General features: G+C 58.6%; 8 protein-coding genes across 8 annotated transcripts; all 8 read right to left on the reverse strand.

Annotated features, from left to right (window-relative positions):
• Nucleotides 1-368: 368 nt before the first annotated feature.
• ACO1O0_001168 (NADP-dependent oxidoreductase domain-containing protein) lies at nt 369-1,128 on the reverse strand (the record flags this gene model as incomplete). Its single annotated transcript, XM_083190659.1, has 3 exons — nt 369-659; nt 797-1,004; nt 1,049-1,128. 3 exons carry the CDS (start codon nt 1,126-1,128, stop codon nt 369-371), a joined length of 579 nt encoding a protein of 192 aa, XP_083054518.1.
• Nucleotides 1,129-1,158: 30 nt separating this feature from the next.
• Nucleotides 1,159-1,489, reverse strand: ACO1O0_001169 (uncharacterized protein; the record flags this gene model as incomplete). Its single annotated transcript, XM_083190660.1, has 2 exons — nt 1,159-1,379; nt 1,438-1,489. The coding sequence occupies 2 exons, from the start codon at nt 1,487-1,489 to the stop codon at nt 1,159-1,161; spliced, it is 273 nt and encodes a 90-aa protein (XP_083054519.1).
• A 293-nt stretch (nt 1,490-1,782) lies between these two features.
• On the reverse strand, nt 1,783-2,832 carry ACO1O0_001170 (uncharacterized protein; the record flags this gene model as incomplete). Its single annotated transcript, XM_083190661.1, has 1 exon — nt 1,783-2,832. The coding sequence occupies one exon, from the start codon at nt 2,830-2,832 to the stop codon at nt 1,783-1,785; it is 1,050 nt and encodes a 349-aa protein (XP_083054520.1).
• Nucleotides 2,833-3,053: 221 nt separating this feature from the next.
• ACO1O0_001171 (uncharacterized protein) lies at nt 3,054-4,912 on the reverse strand (the record flags this gene model as incomplete). Its single annotated transcript, XM_083190662.1, has 3 exons — nt 3,054-4,209; nt 4,285-4,678; nt 4,741-4,912. 3 exons carry the CDS (start codon nt 4,910-4,912, stop codon nt 3,054-3,056), a joined length of 1,722 nt encoding a protein of 573 aa, XP_083054521.1.
• A 323-nt stretch (nt 4,913-5,235) lies between these two features.
• Nucleotides 5,236-6,294, reverse strand: ACO1O0_001172 (HotDog domain-containing protein; the record flags this gene model as incomplete). The annotated part of the gene is made up of 3 exons (XM_083190663.1): nt 5,236-6,002; nt 6,059-6,107; nt 6,178-6,294. The coding sequence occupies 3 exons, from the start codon at nt 6,292-6,294 to the stop codon at nt 5,236-5,238; spliced, it is 933 nt and encodes a 310-aa protein (XP_083054522.1).
• Nucleotides 6,295-6,852: 558 nt separating this feature from the next.
• ACO1O0_001173 (uncharacterized protein) lies at nt 6,853-8,554 on the reverse strand (the record flags this gene model as incomplete). Its single annotated transcript, XM_083190664.1, has 3 exons — nt 6,853-7,721; nt 7,791-8,369; nt 8,548-8,554. The coding sequence occupies 3 exons, from the start codon at nt 8,552-8,554 to the stop codon at nt 6,853-6,855; spliced, it is 1,455 nt and encodes a 484-aa protein (XP_083054523.1).
• A 1,852-nt stretch (nt 8,555-10,406) lies between these two features.
• Nucleotides 10,407-11,227, reverse strand: ACO1O0_001174 (uncharacterized protein; the record flags this gene model as incomplete). Its single annotated transcript, XM_083190665.1, has 2 exons — nt 10,407-10,472; nt 10,532-11,227. 2 exons carry the CDS (start codon nt 11,225-11,227, stop codon nt 10,407-10,409), a joined length of 762 nt encoding a protein of 253 aa, XP_083054524.1.
• Nucleotides 11,228-11,937: 710 nt separating this feature from the next.
• ACO1O0_001175 (uncharacterized protein) lies at nt 11,938-13,260 on the reverse strand (the record flags this gene model as incomplete). Its single annotated transcript, XM_083190666.1, has 1 exon — nt 11,938-13,260. One exon carries the CDS (start codon nt 13,258-13,260, stop codon nt 11,938-11,940), a length of 1,323 nt encoding a protein of 440 aa, XP_083054525.1.
• Nucleotides 13,261-13,487: the final 227 nt, after the last annotated feature.

Raw genomic sequence — 13,487 nt, forward strand, 5'->3', positions numbered from 1 at the left:
CGGGAAAACTGCCACCGAATCCCACTTCTGGGGTACAAATGGCACAAATTCCCAATCTTTTACCACACATCATCTTGCCACTCCTCGTGCCTGGCATCAATGCCTAGGTAGTAGACCAGACGCGCTGCGTCTCTTGTCACCGTAAGTACTGGTATTTTATACTTCCGAGCATTCTTGACATGATGGCATTCTTTTTTAAGAATTCTGCAATTCCGAACGAGCCAATTTTTTTTTTGGCTACCTGTGGTCACATCTTCACTGAACGTCAATTTTTGACTGAAGCTATCAAAGCCCTTCCATTTCCGCGGCTATTAGCATGCTAACGCACAATGGCATACACAGAATCGCTGCCGCTCTCTTGAGCCTCCTCACAGCTCTGTCGGAATACCCTGAGGATACCGCGCCCCCGCCGTCTCGAAGCCTTCCAGCACGTTGCCTATCTCCTCCAGCTCCGCGTTGCTCAGCTCGACCACCGTCGAGTTCTCCCGCACCCTTGACACCGTCGTGGAGCCGGGGATGGGGATCACGGTCGGCATGCCCGGCCGGCTGCTGATGCTGCGGACCCAGGCGATGGCCAGTTGCGCTAGCATGCAGCCCTTGCTGGCTGCCAGGGCGTGGATCTTGTCCACGAGCTGGAGGTTGTGCGCGAGGGCATCGCTCTGGAATCAGGGGAAGCTGCCAATCATGCCCAGGTACTCGGCGTTAGCCGCCGTCTTGAACCTGCCGGTGAGGATCTAGTAAGGAGGCCCGATTGTCAGCTGATGTCTAGGAAACCACCAAACCACCAGAAACTCACGCCTCGTCCAATTGGCGAGTATGCCGCTATCGGGATCCCGTGCTCAGCACACGCCACAGCGACGCCATTGGTGAGGATGTCCCAGGAGAACATGCTGAGCTCAACCTCGACGGCCGCGACCTTAACGTGCCTAGCCGCCTCATAAATCGTAGCAGCGCTGCACTCAGATAGGGCGATGCCGCCAATCTTGCCCGTATCAACGTACTCCCTCTGTAAGAGCCTAGCGTCGCCTCGAGAGCCACCGAGTGATACCTGCAGCCAAGGCCAAACATGTCCAGCTTCTTTTTAAGGCCGAGCTGGGCGAGGATGTTATCGGCCGACCTGCGAATCATCTCTGGCGACCCCTGGGGGATCATCGTCGCCTAGTCGGCGCCGCCCTTGATGGTGAGGGTGACCTCTTCGGCATCCTCGGGGTACTTGGCAAAGTAGCGGTTGAGGAGCGCCATGCTGTTGTACTCTGGCGTGCCGCATACCTCGGCACCGTTCCAGAAGGTTGCGCCGCTCTCGACGGCTGCCTTCAGCGCCTTGATGGCCTGGTTGACGGCGAGAGGGTCGGCCCTCCAAGTGAAGCCCTCCATGTAAGCTGAGTTAGCTGCTTGTTGCATCGCGAAGGGTGTTGTTGTGAAGTTGCCAGGTCTTACCCATGAGACCGAAGCCGATGGGCCCAACCGTCTTGTTCTGAACCTGGGGCATCTTGTCTTTTTTTAGACAAGTTTATATTATTATAATCGTAAGTGAAGAGTCGTCTTGTTGCGATTTCGAACGAATCATTCCAAGTTCACAAAGACCGAGGAATGACAGTCGGGGCCTTGACTTTATATCTTACAACCCATAGCCCTTCGCGGCAATACGAAGATAGATCATTATTAATACCCGGTCTCCCAGCAATGCATCATCCAGTGTTCCTATCGTAATTCTGCAATGCCCTATGGTGCCAGGGCGTATTCCTGCATGGTAGCTGCTTACCCATACGATCCTAGTCTCTTTCACCACAAGTCAATCAACGGCTCCCCTGCACCGCTGACCAACCCTCGCCTCGCCTCCGACTCGCCAGCTTTCTCCCGAAGAACCACCTCCCTCCCAAGCTTGAGCTCCTCCATCGCCCTCTCCATCTGCGTCCCCCAGTCCAGATCGGTCCCCTCGTCTCTCTGCCCCAGCCCAGACCGCTCCTTGACACGCAACCCCGCCCCCGCCCCCCGAAGAGGCTTCTTCGCCTCCATCGTCACCGTCGTCTTCTTTTTCTTGTTGTTCTTCCCCTTCTTCTTATTCGCACCCAGCGGCCGCTTGAAGCACGCCCCCGGATACCACGGCGGGAAGTTGACGAGCCCGACCTCGGCCAGGCCGTGCCTCGTCTGCGGCATGTCGTGCCGGCGCGGGCAGCAGTCGCCCCTGGAGCACGTCCCGTGATGGCACCACTCCTGGCAGTACTTGGGGGGCACATCGGGGTTCGTGGTGGCCCCAGGGGGGAGGGGCTGGCCTTGGGCAGGTTCAGGCGGCGATGCTGCCGAGCTGGGACTGTTGCCGAGGTTGTGCTGGCTCGAGGCGAGGCCGGGACGAGAAATGTTCAGGCTGCTGCCGCTGCTGGGTGTTCCAATATCGCGGCCATGCTGACTTGGAGATAGAACCGGTTGCTTTGGCGGCGAGGTCTTGCTACTACTGGTGGTAGTGCCCCTGGGGGGCGTCGCCGAGGGAGCTTCCCCGATGCTCTGGACGCCCTCGCCTCCTCCTGAGCTAGCCGTGGTGGTGCTGGGCCTACCACGATCCTCGCAGTCTCCCACCTGCGCAGGGCCGTCGCCCTGGTATACGTTAAGGAACCTCAGGCAGAGGACCTCGTCGCCCGCAGCGGCAAAGCTGCCGAGGTTGGTCATGCCGGCCGTCTGGTCGAGTGTCAGCTGGCGCGGGACGCCCTGTATCTCGATCCATTTGGGGAGCAGGTCAGCAGGGATAAGAGGCACGATGTTGGGCTGGTGAGAAATGTCGTCCCCATCGAACGTGGAGGAACGGACGATGAAGAATCGGGGGTTGGATGAAGCCATGGGTGCTGTGAAGGGCTGGCCGACTATAGAGGACTTGGGGGAACAGGGGCATCTTCTCCAGCAAGTCAAAGAGGCGTCCATGACCGAGATAGTGAATTTTTCTTCTCCTTTCCTCCTCTCGAGTTTGCTGTTTGTTTGATGCTGAGCAGTGTTTGCTTCATGTGGCTGCCCATTCGAGACTTGAAACTGTCGTGATCCGAGATATTGTCATTGGTCTATCATCACTCTTCTACCCGGATGGTTGCATCCAGGCCGTCAACACAGTATCCCAACTGCCGCGGCCCGTCCTTTAGCTCAACCTCTCTCTTGACCCACCGCCCCGGTTTGCCCTCGCCTCCGTCCTGCGTTTGCTGCCGCTCCGGCACCTCCTCGACGTCCAGCTCATCCTCGCTGCCGCTGCTGCTGCTGTCCCCGTCCTTGTCGTAGAACCCGGCCACGGGGTCCCACTCGCCCGTCTCCCAGACCAGGCGCAGCCGCAGCGGCGCGAGCCCAAACAGCCTCCCCGCGATGCCCTTGACCGAGTAGACATTGTACGACTTGGGTATCCTGGCGGTCTTCTTCCCTCTGGCCCGGCAGTGGAACCCCACCGTCACGAGCCGCGCCTCGAGGAACGACGGGTTGACCTCGTCGTGGCGGATCACGTCCGGCTCGCCGTGGATGGCGCAGAGCTCCGCGTAGCGCGGGTGCTGCGCGCGCACCGTGCCCTCGGCCGCCTCGGGCACCGCCGCGAGCTGCTTCGCGATGCGTGACAGGTAGAACAACTCGGCGTTGGCGCGGTCCGCGGCTGAGACGGGCGTGAAGTTGAGGGACATGAGGGGCGCGGCGCGCGCGATGGTGAGCATGTGCGCGTCCTCGGAGGAGAGGGCCTTGCCCGCGGCGTCGGTTGTGTGGTAGACGGGGTTGTGGGCGAGGCGCAGCCCCGTGAGGCCAGGGAAGTGTGTCGGCAGGCGGTCGACAAAGGACCAGTCCTGGATCTCGTTGTGTGATACATCTAGATAGTGCACGGATGGAGGAAATACAGGGGCAGACTCCCCGGGCGGCGCAAGGTCGGTGATTCTGTTGCACTTGAGTTGGATATTACGCAGGGCGGTTAGCGATGTGAGGCTGCTCAGGTCAGCCAGGGTCGTGATGTCACTATACTCGAGGTTCAGAGTGGTCAAGGTAGTTGTGAGCGTCGAGTAGTCGACAGGCGGAAGCACCGACAGCTGGTTCGATCCGGCACATAGGGAAGTGAGGGAAGCACATTTGCCTGCAATGTAACACAGCTCGCCCCAGTCCATCAATGTATCCTCAAGAGCCAGCTCTTGAACACTGCTGAGAGCTGCATCGCAGTCGACAAGTGATTCATCCTGGAGCACCCCCTGAAATCGGTTCCCACTGCCAGGCTTGTCAGTACGGCCCCGTATGCCGAGCCCACGGCCACAGAGCCCGTGTTCCCCTAACTTGACTTACCTAAGTTTGAGTTTGCGCAGCTTGTCCAGCTGGCGACACACATCCACCACAGGAGCAAAATGCTCAAACAGATTACGGCTCAGGTCGAGCTGCGCGATACTGGGGCACGTCTCCTGTACGCTGACACCCTCCTCACCCTCCGCCCCCAGGGCGCTGATGCTGGCCACGCGCATGCCGTCGAGGATCACCACCTTGAGGTCCTCGAGGCGGGCCTGCTGGCGGCGGATCTTGTCGAAGCCCATCTCCTGGGCGACCTTGCCTGAGATGACAATCTGGGAGTCGGGATCCTCGCCCGAGGCGTACTTTTCGCGGAGGGCGGCGAGGAAGGACTGGGGCGTGTCGGCTTTGCGCGAGGGTCGCACAAAGGACGCAGCGGTGGGAGAGTTGGATGCGCCTGGGCGAGAGATCAGTGGGTGTCTTCTGAAGCAGAAGAATGGGATCCATATTGTATCGTACAGGTAAAGTACCGGGTGCCCTTGTGGGAGCCATCGTGCTTCCCGCGCATGGGGTCGTCCCATTCCACGCCCAGCCAGGCGCCCGAGGTGCCAGCCACGTCGCCAATGTACCGCACGGTGCAAACGGCGCCGTCAAAGGACAGCCGCTGCCCTACATGCTGAGTTTGCGACATTTTCGAGGCGCTACATTGGGAGTTGGGGTGAGACGGATGAGATGGAGTTGTGAGGTGAGAGGGTGTGTGGTGGAGCGGTGAAATGTGAAGCAGGCTGCCAAATGGATGATGAGATGCACAAATAAGAATTCGACCAAGGTACTGGATACCTAGTAGACTAGCAGACTATCATCAACAACAACAACAACAACAACAACAACAACAACAACACAGCGCTAAGATCACGGTTATTTGTTCCGGGAATTCTAAATTCAATCATTTTAATACAGATTTCATTTTATTGCGTTTAGAAATATATAGATACACTCGCTCCCACAGCCCGCCTACAGCTTGCTCTTGCTCTTGGCATCGGCAACCACCCTGATGAGGGCGCGGCCGTTGCTCAGGCAGACCTTTCCGCCGTCGACCTTGACGACGAAGCGAATGTCCTCAAAATCGCCGTGCTTCTCGCCGGTCCGCCACACCTGCGTGACCAGCTTGTCGCCGGGCTTGACGGGGCTGGCGAAGCGGGCCTGGTACTCCTTGATGTTGGCCGGGTCGGAGCCGCCCAGGGTGCGCAGCAGGTCGTGGGCGGTGGCGTTCCACGAGTACAGGCCGTGGACGATGGCGCCGCCGAAGCCCATCTTGGCGCCGGGCTCCGGGGTGGCGTGCAGGGGGTTGTAGTCGCCGTTGAGGCGGTACAGCAGGGCCGACTCGGCCGTGGTCTGGTGCTCGAGGACGGCGTCGGGCTGCTTGCCCTTGGGAGGGGGGAAGTTCTCAGTCGCGGGGCCCTTGGGGCCGCCCCAGTTGCCCTGGGCGATGTAGAAGGCGCTGCCGACGACGCGGGCGTAGACATCGCCCGTATCGGCGTCGACGAGGTCCGTCTGGGTCTCGACGACGGACCCCGGGCGGCCCTTGTCGTAGACGCCCACGACCTTGGTGCGCGACTCGAACTTGCGGCCGGCCGAGGAGGTGGGCAGGGGCTTGAAGAACTCGATCTTGCGCTGGCCGTCGACGACGCGGCGGGCGTCAAAGTCGGGAACGCCGGGGATCTTAACGGCCTTTTGCGAGGCATAGAAGTCGACTACCTCCTGGGAGTCTTTCTTGAAGGCTGTGTGCTCGTTAGCGGTTGCGTTTCGTGACTAGGTAGGCATCTCAGGGCCCTACGCAGGATGATGGGGTAGGTCGGGAAGACGGCAAATCTGGGGTGGAGCTCCTGGAGCACGGGTTAGCAGGAGTGTTTATCTGATGGCCCAGTGATGGCGCCCAAGGGACATGAGACGCACGTAGAGGAAGTGAAGCTCATCGTCCTTGGCGCCGATGGTGTTGGCAAAGAGCAGCACATCGCGCTGCAGCCACGACACCTCGACGGGAGGATACTCGAAACCGGCACCGGCAGGCATGATGGGCAAGATGGATGGTCGTTGAAAGGTGGGGTTCAGGGTGGATGATGGCGGCGAAGGGATCTAAGACCGACAACTTGGGGGAGCAATCCTTTTATCTGTGTCTCTCCGGATATTTGTCCATGATACGACGTTGGCAGGTTGTTGGTTGCCGATGTAGCTCCCGTTGGCAGCTCTCAGCCGAGGTTCGGCGTGTGGGGAAACTGGGCGACTTGCCAATTGACATAGACCTCCACCTCCGCACGGATGCCCCCAGGAATCAATGGCTCCATTGAATATTCCTTGTTCCGGTTTCAAATTCAGCTGTCGGGAGAAAAATGGCGGCTCGGAGTAACTATTACTGTTCCCAATGCAGGTAGATGTACGGATACGAAGTACGGATAAGCTGAGCAGTGGAAGGTGGTGAGGTCTACCCTGAGGTACCTAGGTACCTATGTACCTACCTACCTGGGTTAGGTGCACCGGCACTTCGGAGACCGAGGCTCGGCCCTGGACACCGCCCTCCACTCACTCCGTCCTCTCTTCCCCAACATCATCACAGCCATCCACATATCCCCCTCACGCCGGGAACGGAATCGTCGCCGGGCTCCTATATCCATTCTTCCCCACGGACCGCACCCCAAAGATGACATTGTCAATCGTCAGCTCCACCGTCGTCGCCTCCACGTTGCCTACAAACTGCGCGTGTGTCCACTGTGGCGCATCCGTCGCCCGCCACACCACCTCGTAGCCCTCAACGTCGCCCGACTCGAGCCGCGCCCACCGCAGCCTGGTGTCGTTGCCCAGATCCGACGTGTCCACCGTCACGTTCCTCACCGTCCCTGGGGCGTTGGCCAGCGACCACATGGCCGCCAGGTCCACCCGCGCCACCCGCGCGATGAAGTCGTAGTCGAGGAACTCCTCTAGGTCGCCGTACTGCTTCCCGTCCTCCACCCGGATATCCTGGTGCTGGTGCGCAAAGTCCTCGTTGGGCTCCGTGAACCGCACCGCCGACGCGTACCCGGCCTCGAGGAACGACCGGTGGTCGCCGCCCCGCAGGAACCGGTCCAGCCGGTACACCATGGCCACCTTCATGTCCGTGAACCGGTTGGTCGCCACCTCGGCGATGAACCGCCCCAGGTTCCGCGCCGGCGAGTCGTTCTCCCCGCCAATGCTCAGCCGCGTGCTCGCGTCCTCGTCCGACTCGGTCAGCGGCGGGCCCTGGCAGAACATGCGCACCGTGTTGGGCTCCTTCTCCCCCCGCGACCCCGTCGAGCTGCCCACCAGGTCCACGTTGATGACGCCCTCGACGTTGACGCTGGCGTTGCGGTAGGTCTGTGCCAGGAAGTTGGACCCCAGGAGGCCCTGCTCCTCGCCTGCCACGGCCGCAAACACCAGCGTCGCCGCGTGCTTGTGCTTGGCCATGATGCGGGCCAGCTCCATGGCAACTGCAAGATATCCGGTCAGCCTTGCCAGGGTCTCTACCAACGCACCCATCTTCTTCGTGTGCTACTTACCAGCTACGCCCGAAGCATCATCGTTGGCGCCGGGCTGGTCGTCCCACCAGTTCATTGGGTCCGATACCCGCGTGTCGTAATGCCCCATGGTCACATAGTACCGCTGAGGATCCGATGTACCCTCCAGCGTCGCCCGCACATTGCTAATCTTGACCGGCTCCGGCACCCGGTTCGCCGGCGGCTGGATGTATCCCGGCACATCCACCACCATGCGCCCGTCCGACTCCTCAGCGAAGCGCTCAAACTCGGACGCAATCCAGTCGCGCGCGGCGCCGATGCCACGCTGCGTGTCGTTCTGCGGGGACAACGTGTGCCGCGTCCCAAAGCTCACGAGCTTGGCGATGATGTCCTTGATGCGCTCCGGCGAGACCTCGGCCAGGGCGGCCTGGAGGTGCTTGTCGGGTGCCTGGGGCTTCAGAACGTGGCCGACATTGCCCCCGGGGCCCGGCGGGGGCCAGTTGGCATTGGCACACGAGACGTAGTTCCCGTCGTAGGTTCCCACGAGGGGAGGGAACTCGGTACTGGGGGGGTAGACGTTGATGCTGCCCTGGGTAGACTTGGCGTTGACAAGGCCCAGGCCTACAAGACTGATCAAAGAAGTTTTCATTGTTTTTAAACACAATGGAGGTGACCGTTGTGCTAACTGTAACTAATTTGAAGGGACCCCGACCTCATCCTTATATTCTCTGCTGCAACCTGAGCACCATGTCACGGTGGGGAGCCCTCCCACCTCCCCTGTGATCATCAAGTCGTCTACCCCTCATCTCTGGTTGATAACAAATTCCTTGGCGAGCCTGTTCAAAGACCCTTTTAATGGCTTCTGCCTATGAACTGCCGCCCGGCGTCGATCCGTAATCCCGAGTCAACAGCCGGCCTCCACCAAATACCACTTTAGGAAGGTCATCAGCCTGGATGCCATGGGGGAAAGCCGGGGTGCCTCCGAACTGGCGCTGAGCCAATCTCTCGGTATCTGTACTACGAGTAGTAGTGCGTAGCTTATCCGAGCGATGGCGAAGAGTTCTGGATGAAGGGTTGGTATGTCTAACCAAGGAGTATTATTTGCCAGAGCATACCTAGTGACCAGCATATTGACCAACATATTCGCTAGTATAAACCCCTCTTCTCCCTCTCCCTCCCTCTATCTCTCTCTCCATCTCTCTCTCCCTAGTTGCGATCGCTTGGTATTTGACATGGCCCCTCCATCTTCGAAATTACCACCTTCCAAGAGTATTCCCTCGATAATTATCTTGGCTTGTCTAACCACATTGTCCCAGGTTACCGCGGACTCTCTGGACGGGGCCCTCCCTGCGACGTCTGTGGTGCGACTCTCCGTTCCATTCCACTGTTATGTCGATGAAGTCTTTGCCTCTGTCCTATATTTCCGTTCCTACCAGAAAGGGGAAATGAAGCAATCGTTGATGAATCTCACTCACAAGCCCTGTGGCTTATGGTGTTGCTAGGATGGCTCTGGAATCCACCAGCCCGACGTGGCATGCTTGTGGTGTAATCACTCTGCGAGACCCGGTGGGTTAGGAGGAGGGGACAAAGGGGGACAGGATGAACCAATGGTAGTGGTTGAGCTCGTGAAGCCCACGGGGGCCTCGGGCCGGCCTAAGAACGACCTGGCTGGCCAGCCGAAGACCCCGACGGAAACCCAGTGGTTGGCTTTGCCAGAAAAAGATTGAAAAGAAAGGTGTCAGAGTGATGAGAGCTGATGGTGGTGTTGATGTTGTTATCCAGATCCGTGGGGGGGTCGTGGAGGTTAAATACCCGACATGCCAGGGAAGTCCTTTCCCTTTGCCAGTCTAGGCAGGGAACCTGATATGGGCCTGAACTTCCCGTATTTCCTGGCATCCCAATTGTCCCTTCCCATCCTGTGGTGCTCCAAAAGCCTTCAGCAGCTTGTGTTCTCCTTCCGCCCCTAAATTTGGCAAGAGCTCAGGCGCAGCCGAGGAAAGGGGCCTAGGCGACCAGGATGCGGGGAAGCTACGAGCTCCCAAGAGGACAAGACGACATGTACATCAGCCAGAATGGGAATCCGTAAGATTCTGGTCTGTCTTGCCGGCCGTTGGATGTACCTGGTTTGTCTGCTGGTGTTGTGTTCCATCCGCCTGGCTCGACCGTCGATCCCTGGATGTCGGGCGGCGCTGGTCGAGAAGCGTGGTGTTGGTGGACAGATCTTGGAGCAACATGCCAAATGAAATGAGGTCGGCACATAGGTGGTCACACGTGAGAGGTGGCGTTTGTTTCGACATTTTCGTTGCCATTGTACCGCTGTGCGAGCCTCTGCGTCCAAGGCCATGTGAGATGGTGAAGCTGTCAAGATGAGGCAATCGTTCGATGGGTGTATGCATGTAGTGGGTCTTGTCAGGCCCTTTTCGTCATACTGCTACTACATGTAAATACTAACAGTGGGGCTGCATATCGGATATAAAAAGAGTCAAGAATTGTTTAATATAATTTTCAAAGTTACTACAATATAATAATACTATATAGTGGTACAATAGTAGTAATAAACCACGTTTGTTACCTACTACTTTCCATGAGTGGTACGCAGCGAACTCTCCCGCCGCCCTCACCACCCCTCAACTTCACAGGTACACTTCAACGATGGTCTCAGTAAACACCCGGAATCAGGCGATACGGAACGCGCTGCTTGATTGCCTTCCACTGCTCACCATACTAGAACCGGGTTAGCTTTTTGCAATCTTTCTAGATGAAATGGGAGGGGCACAACATACCCTCTCCGAGAGATACATGTCGAGGACGGGAACTCCTCGAGAGGTAAAATCGTGGAAGAAGAATGCACCGACGGCGAGACCCCACAACCAGCCTCCAGAGGTGAGGGCGTACGCGGCACGCCAGACGGTGTAGCCGCCGTAGTTGATATGCCTGGCCAGCGAAAACAGCCCGTGGGCGTATGCCTTGCCCTTGTTGGCCGGCTTCTTCTTGAAGTAGGTGCGCTGCAGCTGGGAGGTGAATTCTGTAAAGATTCCGATCAGGTAGAGTCCGGTGCCGGCAAGGACAAGGGGAGACAGGTTAGAGTCGCCGGGCGCCTGGGACGTGACTTGCCACAGCGAGAAGATGGAGTTGAGGGAGTTGAAGACGGTGTTGAAGAAGGCGACGAGGATTGCGGACGAGACGGGCGTGTCCTGCTCGGAGACAATGAGCATGGTGAGGATCTGCTTCAAGCTGCTGCCAAAGGCCATCCAGGAGATGACAGCATGATACGGTGACAGTTGGCCGGTCGACGCCTGGATTACTCGGCTGGGGCTCAATATGCTGCCACCGAGGAACTCGACCAGCCTTGCCCCCCAACCCTCATGGAGGATGGCATATTGAAGCACGGTGTCTGCACCGCGCAGCCCGACAAAGGATATTCCCAGGACGTTGACCCTCTTGACACGAGACACGTTATCTTGAAGCTCTGGTGCCATGTCTGCAGGAATGTCTTTGGTAAATCGATGCAACCAATCAATTCAAAAGGGGGAGGATCCTTTAACTTGGATGCCGGGCAGTATTTAAGCACCGGGCCAGGGCAATACCTACGTGTAAGCCAGTGGCCGCCTACGACATACTTACTCCGTACAGGCAGTATGAATGACGGCAAACCTTGCTTGGGATGGCTCCCATTCGTTGCTCGGCCTCCGAATGTGGGTTGATGAATAATGGGCGACAGTTGCGAACAATCATTCAAGTCCAAATCCGTGCAATGGGTCCAGTTCGGCGTCCGACCATCTCCCGAGCCCGGCCAAAATCCCCCCGAATGCCGGCTTGTATATTCCGGGAATTGTGGGGTTGTTGTGACTACCCGGGAGTTCTATCGTCCGTATTACATTGGGGGAGGGGGGGGGGATATGGGAGGTCTTTCACTAGGTAGGTATTGCGGCATTCAACAAGGCCTTAAGGGCTCTTATGGACATGAATATCTCCCATAATCAGCTGTGGGTTGGCTCGGCATGCACAATAAGGAACAGATGCTGAATGACACTAGGAAATAGTATTGTCTGACTATCGAGGCATCCCCCATGACCCAGCGTGTGTGCCATCTGGGTGCTCGCGACTAAAAGAGTGTGTTATATCTCCTCCACAACTACTCTCAGTGGTATCTCGTATTGCTCAAATCATCACGTCATCATCCGCCCTGTCAACCAACTCGCCCCTTGCCCCGGTCGCATTCCTCGATGAACCGATATATCCCTTCGAGGCCTTCAAATTCGGTCGAGCAGCGCTCACCGGAACTTTGTGGCGGCGACATGCTCTCGTAGCCCTCCGGCTCAGACAGCCAGGGGTTCTCAACCATCTCCTCGGCAAAGGCATCCCGGACGAACGAGTCATCGCCCAGTGACGACACATCCTCGAATTCGTGCCCCTCGAGCGACCGCGTAGAACCACCGGGCGACGTCACCGTCTTCTCCACGTCTGGCGCAAAGGGGAACTTGAGAGCCATGGGAACGCCGGCCGCGGCATCGAAGCCGGGATCCTCGCCCACCACGCCCCTGCCAATTCCAATGTCGTCGCAAAGTCTGTTGACAGTCTCCGCGTCGACGCCCGGAAAACGAACCCGAAGAATGTTATTATTCTCCATCACAATGGGCAAATCCCCCAGAACCGACAGCCGTCGTAAATCAGCAAAAATCGCCGTCAGATCCTGCAAGGCACGTCCAAAATCAGCAGACAGGACATCGAGAAACCCCTCCGTGTTGAGGTTGGTCGCGGCGGGGACGGCCTCGGCATTGAATCCATAGGCCTCAGGCGCGGCCGAGATGGCAGCGGCAAGGGGGCTCAGGGCCGTGACGGTGGGGCTGAGCTTGAAGTCGACGAAGGCGCCGGGGGCCGAGCGAGGGATGGCGGAGAGCTTGCGCATAGCCTCGTCCTCGAGGCCGGACACGGCGCGGTACTGGCTTTGACCCCGAGCGTTGACGCCGTCATATCGAAGCTTCTGGCCGGACAGGAAGAAGGCCCGCATTGCCTGGGAGACGTTCTGGACGACCTGGGCCGGCGCGGCCGGGGTATGGGAGAAGTACCGAGCTCCCCCGCCAAGGCTGTATCCACCAGCCGTCCGGGGCATAGCACCACCGGTCAGGTTCGGGCGCAGGGTGCTCGCAAATGGAGCCCGTCCGGAGAACTGCGCAACACGACGCGACGTGTTGGACGAGGGGAGCTTCGACCGATCGAGCCGAGGAGCGCCCGAGGGCCCGGAAGTGAAGTACCTTCGAACGACGGTGTTGATGTGCTTCGCAGTCCCGCTCGAGAACCACCGTGCGCTTCGTTTCTGCTGCTTCAGCAGCGCTGCAGGATGAATGGGGTGTCTTCCAGAGTGTCCAGCCCGAAGTGGGATGTATTGGACTTCGCCGCTGGCCTTGCCCACATTGGCGACTTTGGCCCGAACCGCTGTTGCGGTTCTAGACACGGCCACGCGCAGGAGACGCAGGGTCGCGGGACCCCATATCGCGCCTGCGTACGCCATGCCGAGATGTTTTATTTTTATGCTTCTCCTCCAAATAGGTGCTGAGAGGAAGTTAAGGATGGAGGAGAGAGGATGACGGCAGGCGGTTCAGCCGGCGTATATACGTGCCCAGGCGGCGATAAGATTCGCCACACCCCGAGTCCGCCGGTGAATGCCGCCAATACACCGCCACACAGCCACACCTGGGTGGGTCAAATTACGCTAGACTCCGTTAGGGTATAGCGCGA

The sequence above is a fragment of the Amphichorda felina genome (genome assembly GCF_050947745.1).
Source record: "Amphichorda felina strain 45539 chromosome Unknown scaffold_1, whole genome shotgun sequence".
NCBI lineage: Eukaryota > Fungi > Ascomycota > Sordariomycetes > Hypocreales > Bionectriaceae > Amphichorda > Amphichorda felina.